Here is a 5,000-nt window from a genome sequence, read left to right as displayed (position 1 = left end):
GTATGCACAGACAACAGGGTATGCCTTGAAAACAATGAGATGAGGTCAGACCATAAAACTGTCATGGACCATACTTGACCTCATGTTCTGCCCTGTAATGTGAAGTGGGTTTGTTTTGGAAAAGACGTTGGGTGGTCTCCCACGACAGGTTGAAACCGTGTTTTGGGACCGAACTTGTGTGGTCTTTGGTCTCGACAGGCAGGTGGTCTCTTAACACAGGTCATGTATATAGTAAAATCCATTGGGGATACTTTGGGGTGGTCTCCTTAGACAGGTGGTCTCCCACGACAGGCTGAAACAGTGTTTTGGGACCGACATCAAGTGGTCTTTGGTCTCGACAGGCGGGTGGTCTCTTTACACAGGTCATTTATATAGTAAACAGCCTTGGGGATACTTTGGGGTGGTCTCCTTAGACAGGTGGTCTCCTTATACAGGTGGTCTCCTTAGACAGGTGGTCTCCTTAGACAGGTAGTCATAAGGGCAGGTTCGACTGTATTATATATCTGCGAGTCATACATCATGTGATGAACAAAAGAAGTTGAATATGCACTTAAATCAGTTGTTTTTAGGGGCAAACCCTTCGGGGACTTTAACACCCCACGGCGTAATACATATTTTATCGATAATTATTTTTTTCTTGATCTTTGCATGGTATTTGTTTTGACAACTTTTGTGAATGATGTTATTTAAAATAATGCAAAATATACCAACGAGATACACACATTTTAAGGCAATTTCTTTACACAGCAAACTTAATCTGCTTAGATCATATTCTGGCTTGTCAATTTCACTGTGTTGTCATCGTGTGGGGGACTAAAATGCAGAATTGGTTTTCAAATCTGAGAACGCGTATTGTCTTTTATTTTCTTGCACTCCATCGACTGGGGACAAGACATGGTGACGGACGGGTTTTATCAAACTCAAAAACATCCACATTGACTTTGAACAAGTCGTCTGACAACGCAGTGAAATTGACAAGCCACAATAGGACAGTAGTGGTTGCGCTGAGCAAGATAGCAAGCTTTTCTGTATCTCTATTCCTTTTTATATTTAGTCAAGTTATGACTAAATATTTTAACATCGAGGGGGGAATCGAGACGAGGGTCGTGGTGTATGTGTGTGTGTGTGTGTGTGTATGTGTGTGTGTATGTGTGTGTGTGTGTGTGTGTGTGTGTGCGTGCGTGTAGAGCGATTCAGACCAAACTACTGGACCGATCTTTATGAAATTTGACATGAAAGTTCCTGGGTATGATATCCCCATACGTTTTTTTCATTTTTTTGATAAATGTCTTTGATGACGTCATATCCGGCTTTTCGTGAAAGTTGAGGCGGCACTGTCACGCCCTCATTTTTCAACCAAATTGGTTCAAATTTTGGTCAAGTAATCTTCGACGAAGCCCGGGGTTCGATATTGCATTTCAGCTTGGTGGCTTAAAAATTAATTAATGACTTTGGTCATTAAAAATCGGAAAATTGTAAAAAAAAATAAACATTTATAAAACGATCCAAATTTACGTTTATCTTATTCTCCATCATTTGCTGATTCCAAAAACATATAAATATGTTATATTCGGATTAAAAACAAGCTCTGAAAATTAAATATATAAAAATTATTATCAAAATTAAATTGTCCAAATCAATTTAAAAACACTTTCATCTTATTCCTTGTCGGTTCCTGATTCCAAAAACATATAGATATGATATGTTTGGATTAAAAACACGCTCAGAAAGTTAAAACAAAGAGAGGTACAGAAAAGCGTGCTATCCTTCTTAGCGCAACTACTACCCCGCTCTTCTTGTCAATTTCACTGCCTTTGCCATGAGCGGTGGACTGACGATGCTACGAGTATACGGTCTTGCTGAAAAATGGCAGCTACTTGACTAAATATTGTATTTTCGCCTTACGCGACTTGTTAATTTTTCTGAGGTTTCTTTTAATTCAAACATAACAGATCTATATGTTTTTTGAATCAAAACCTGACAAGGAAGGAGATATAATTGGTTTCAAATCGATTTCTGAAATAGTAATTTTAAATAACATGTTCATATTTTAAATTTTTGGAGCTTGTTTTTAATCCAAATATGACATCTGGATATGTTTTTAAAATACAAAAATAATGACAAATAAGATGAAACGATTTTCTGATCGATTTCTAAAACTTTAGTTTTAATTGCAATTTTCATATTTGTAACGACCAAACTCATTAAATAATTGTTAAGCTGCCAAGCGGAAATGCAATACCAAAGTTCGGGCTTTGTCGAAGATTACTTAACCAAAATTTTAAGCTATGTGATCACAAACTGAGGGTGTGACAGTGCCGCCTCAATTTTCACAAAAAACACGGATATGACGTTATCAAATACATTTATTGAAAAAAGAAAAAAATGGTCTGGGGATAGAATACTCAGAATATCTTATGTGAAGTTTTCATGAAAATCGGTCCAGTAGTTTCTTCGGAATTGCTCTACACATACACACATACATATCCACACATACACCATGACCCTCGTCTCGATTCCCCTTCTATATTACAATATTTAGCCATAACTTCACTAAATGTAAAAAGGTAGGACCCAGTCACCCACTGTTCTGCCTTGAAACGAGCTCTTTCGCTTGTCAGATTATACCTATTAAACTAACAAGTCTGTGGTAGCACGCGTGTTTGAGGACGTGTGGTTGTGTACGAGCTGCACAGTAATCATCCCAAATGATGATGTGTCAACCTTTTGCCTGTGAACTTTCGTGACAGCTACAACCATTATCTGAGAGTCGAATAGTCCTAAATGAGTTCTATTGCTTGTCAGAGTTAAGTATACCTATTATACTGACAACTCTGTGGTAGCACGTGTGTGTGTGACGCTGCGTGAAAGCTGCACTCATGATCCCGAATAATAATGTTTCAACCTTTCGCCTGTGAACTTTCGTAACAGCTACAACCATTATCGTTAGTAGAATGGGCGTACCTTCGGTCATACAAAAAAAAAGAACACAACCGCTTAAAGGACCGGACCACCTGAATCCAAAACAACTTAAGACGTGGTCGGTGATAACAAAAAAAAACTTTAATAATAATAATAAGAAGAAGAACATTTATATAGCGCTAAATCAAAAACTTTCGTTAAAAAGGCTTGTTCTAAGCGCTTGACATCTAAACTAAAACGTCATTCACACTCTTTACAATGATGTACAAGAACTTCATGTCGCACTCTTTCATTCAGTATAGCACCATTCACACAGTTGTTATTCTGTACAAGACAATAAGTTAGTCTAACATTTAGAATGTTCATAAGATGAAAACAAGAGAAAACCAGACTGATTAAAACAACTGCTTAGGGCTAACAAAGCATGAATCGTAATGATAACGTAATACATGTTTAACTGTTAAGCAGCCAGGTAGTGACCAATGGGACAATGACCAATGGTGCGTACCTTCTGTCCAAACAAAAATGAACACGAGACCTTAAAGGACTAAACAACCTGAAGTCAAAACAACTTAAGACGAGGTCAGTGATCAAAAGGAATCATAGATAGCCCGGTAAGGACAAATGGGACAATGACCAATGGGGGACAATGACAAATGGGGCAATGACCCATGGTGTAATGACCAATGATCATTTGAGGAGATGTATATATCCACGTATCCATGGGTTAGTCACAGCACATGTTAATACCACTAGGGTTGGTCTTATTCCCAGTTAAACCCTGGACACATCTAAAATTGTGATCCAAATTGTTTACACTAGAGCGACTGTGCCTTGAAACAAGAATATTTTCAAAACAGCCCTTTGTAGACACAAAAAAGTGTTTGCAAATATTCAATTCAATTCAATTCAATACACTTTATTATCTAAATGCAACAAATAGACATTTTTCTTTTGGCTCGTGCGTATCAATGTTCAGTGTTGTTGGTCAGGTTGCTTTAGATGTGTAATGTCAAGATGTTAATCTAATGTTCTTCCAAAAAACATAGCAGGTTTCAGCCCGTTACAAACGTGGGTGGAAGCTTAAGATCACAGGTGATTGTTGTCTCTGTTCACTTCCGTTCTTGGCCTGAAAATAAGGATAAGGATAAGGTTAAGATTCATATAGTCCTGTGAGGTTAACCTCATGGACATTCGGGCTGCTTTCTGACTGGGGAAAGCGAGCTGCCATACTGAATACGGCGCTACCTATTTTGTTCTGCATGTGTGTATTCATGTTCCAAAGCCCTGAGACTGTCGCTGAAAATGCACACAGTCACCGAGCACAATGCAAAAGTCAAGTGTCAGCGCAATTCTTTAAAAAGTGTAGCAGTTCTTTTCAGAAAACTGTCAGTACACTTCTGAGTATGTATTTTCAGTTCAGTTTCATTGCAATTCTGAAAGATGCTTTTCGGAGAAAAAAAAATGGCCCAATTCTCAAAACATTGTAGCAGTACTTTTGTAGCAGTACTAAGATTTGTTGTTCCACAGGTTTGTAATAATTCTAAAGACATTTTCCCCCCCAAAAAGATTAATTCGTATGTAGCAGCAGTATTTTTCAGTAAAATGTTACTGCATTGCTTTTACCTGCAGTTCCACAAAGGGTATGCTTTTCACATTTTGGTCTTAGTTCATTACTAACAATTGTTTAGTAAACAGTTAGGGCAATTGTCAATGATTCTGTTCAAATGAGTGTCAGCGCGATTCACACACACACACACACACACACACACACACACACACACACACACACACACACACACACACACACACACACACATACACACACACACACACACACACACACACAATATGGACACTTCACATAACCCGATTCACAGTTAATTACTTCATCTCAGGAGAAGGAAAAACCCATAAATGATGTCACGATGAGATACTAAACATACATACATGCACACACGCAAGCACATACATGGAAACTATTACACTAAAACAAATCACCCACACAGACACACACACCCTCACACACACACATACACACACACATACACACACATACACACACACACACATACACA

General features: G+C 38.1%; 2 protein-coding genes across 2 annotated transcripts in view; both read right to left on the bottom strand.

Annotated features, from left to right (window-relative positions):
* Positions 1 to 1,091, bottom strand: part of LOC138978492 (very low-density lipoprotein receptor-like) — a 10,053-nt gene extending 8,962 nt beyond the window's left edge. The window contains exon 1 of the mRNA XM_070351231.1: positions 1 to 1,091. This exon is cut by the window's left edge and continues 944 nt beyond it. The gene's annotated coding sequence lies outside the window, so the exon portion shown is untranslated.
* A 1,952-nt stretch (positions 1,092 to 3,043) lies between these two features.
* LOC138978491 (low-density lipoprotein receptor-like) overlaps positions 3,044 to 5,000 on the bottom strand; it is a 37,488-nt gene continuing 35,531 nt past the window's right edge. The window contains exon 7 of the mRNA XM_070351230.1: positions 3,044 to 4,051. Within this exon, the coding sequence (XP_070207331.1) occupies positions 4,035 to 4,051 (17 nt within the window). The 3' untranslated portion in view covers positions 3,044 to 4,034. The remainder of the gene's footprint in view (positions 4,052 to 5,000) is intronic.

Source organism: Littorina saxatilis, linkage group LG10 (genome assembly GCF_037325665.1).
Source record: "Littorina saxatilis isolate snail1 linkage group LG10, US_GU_Lsax_2.0, whole genome shotgun sequence".
Lineage (NCBI taxonomy): Eukaryota > Metazoa > Mollusca > Gastropoda > Littorinimorpha > Littorinidae > Littorina > Littorina saxatilis.
The sequence above is the reverse complement of the archived record's forward strand: the minus strand, read 5'-3'. Positions and strand labels throughout refer to the sequence as shown.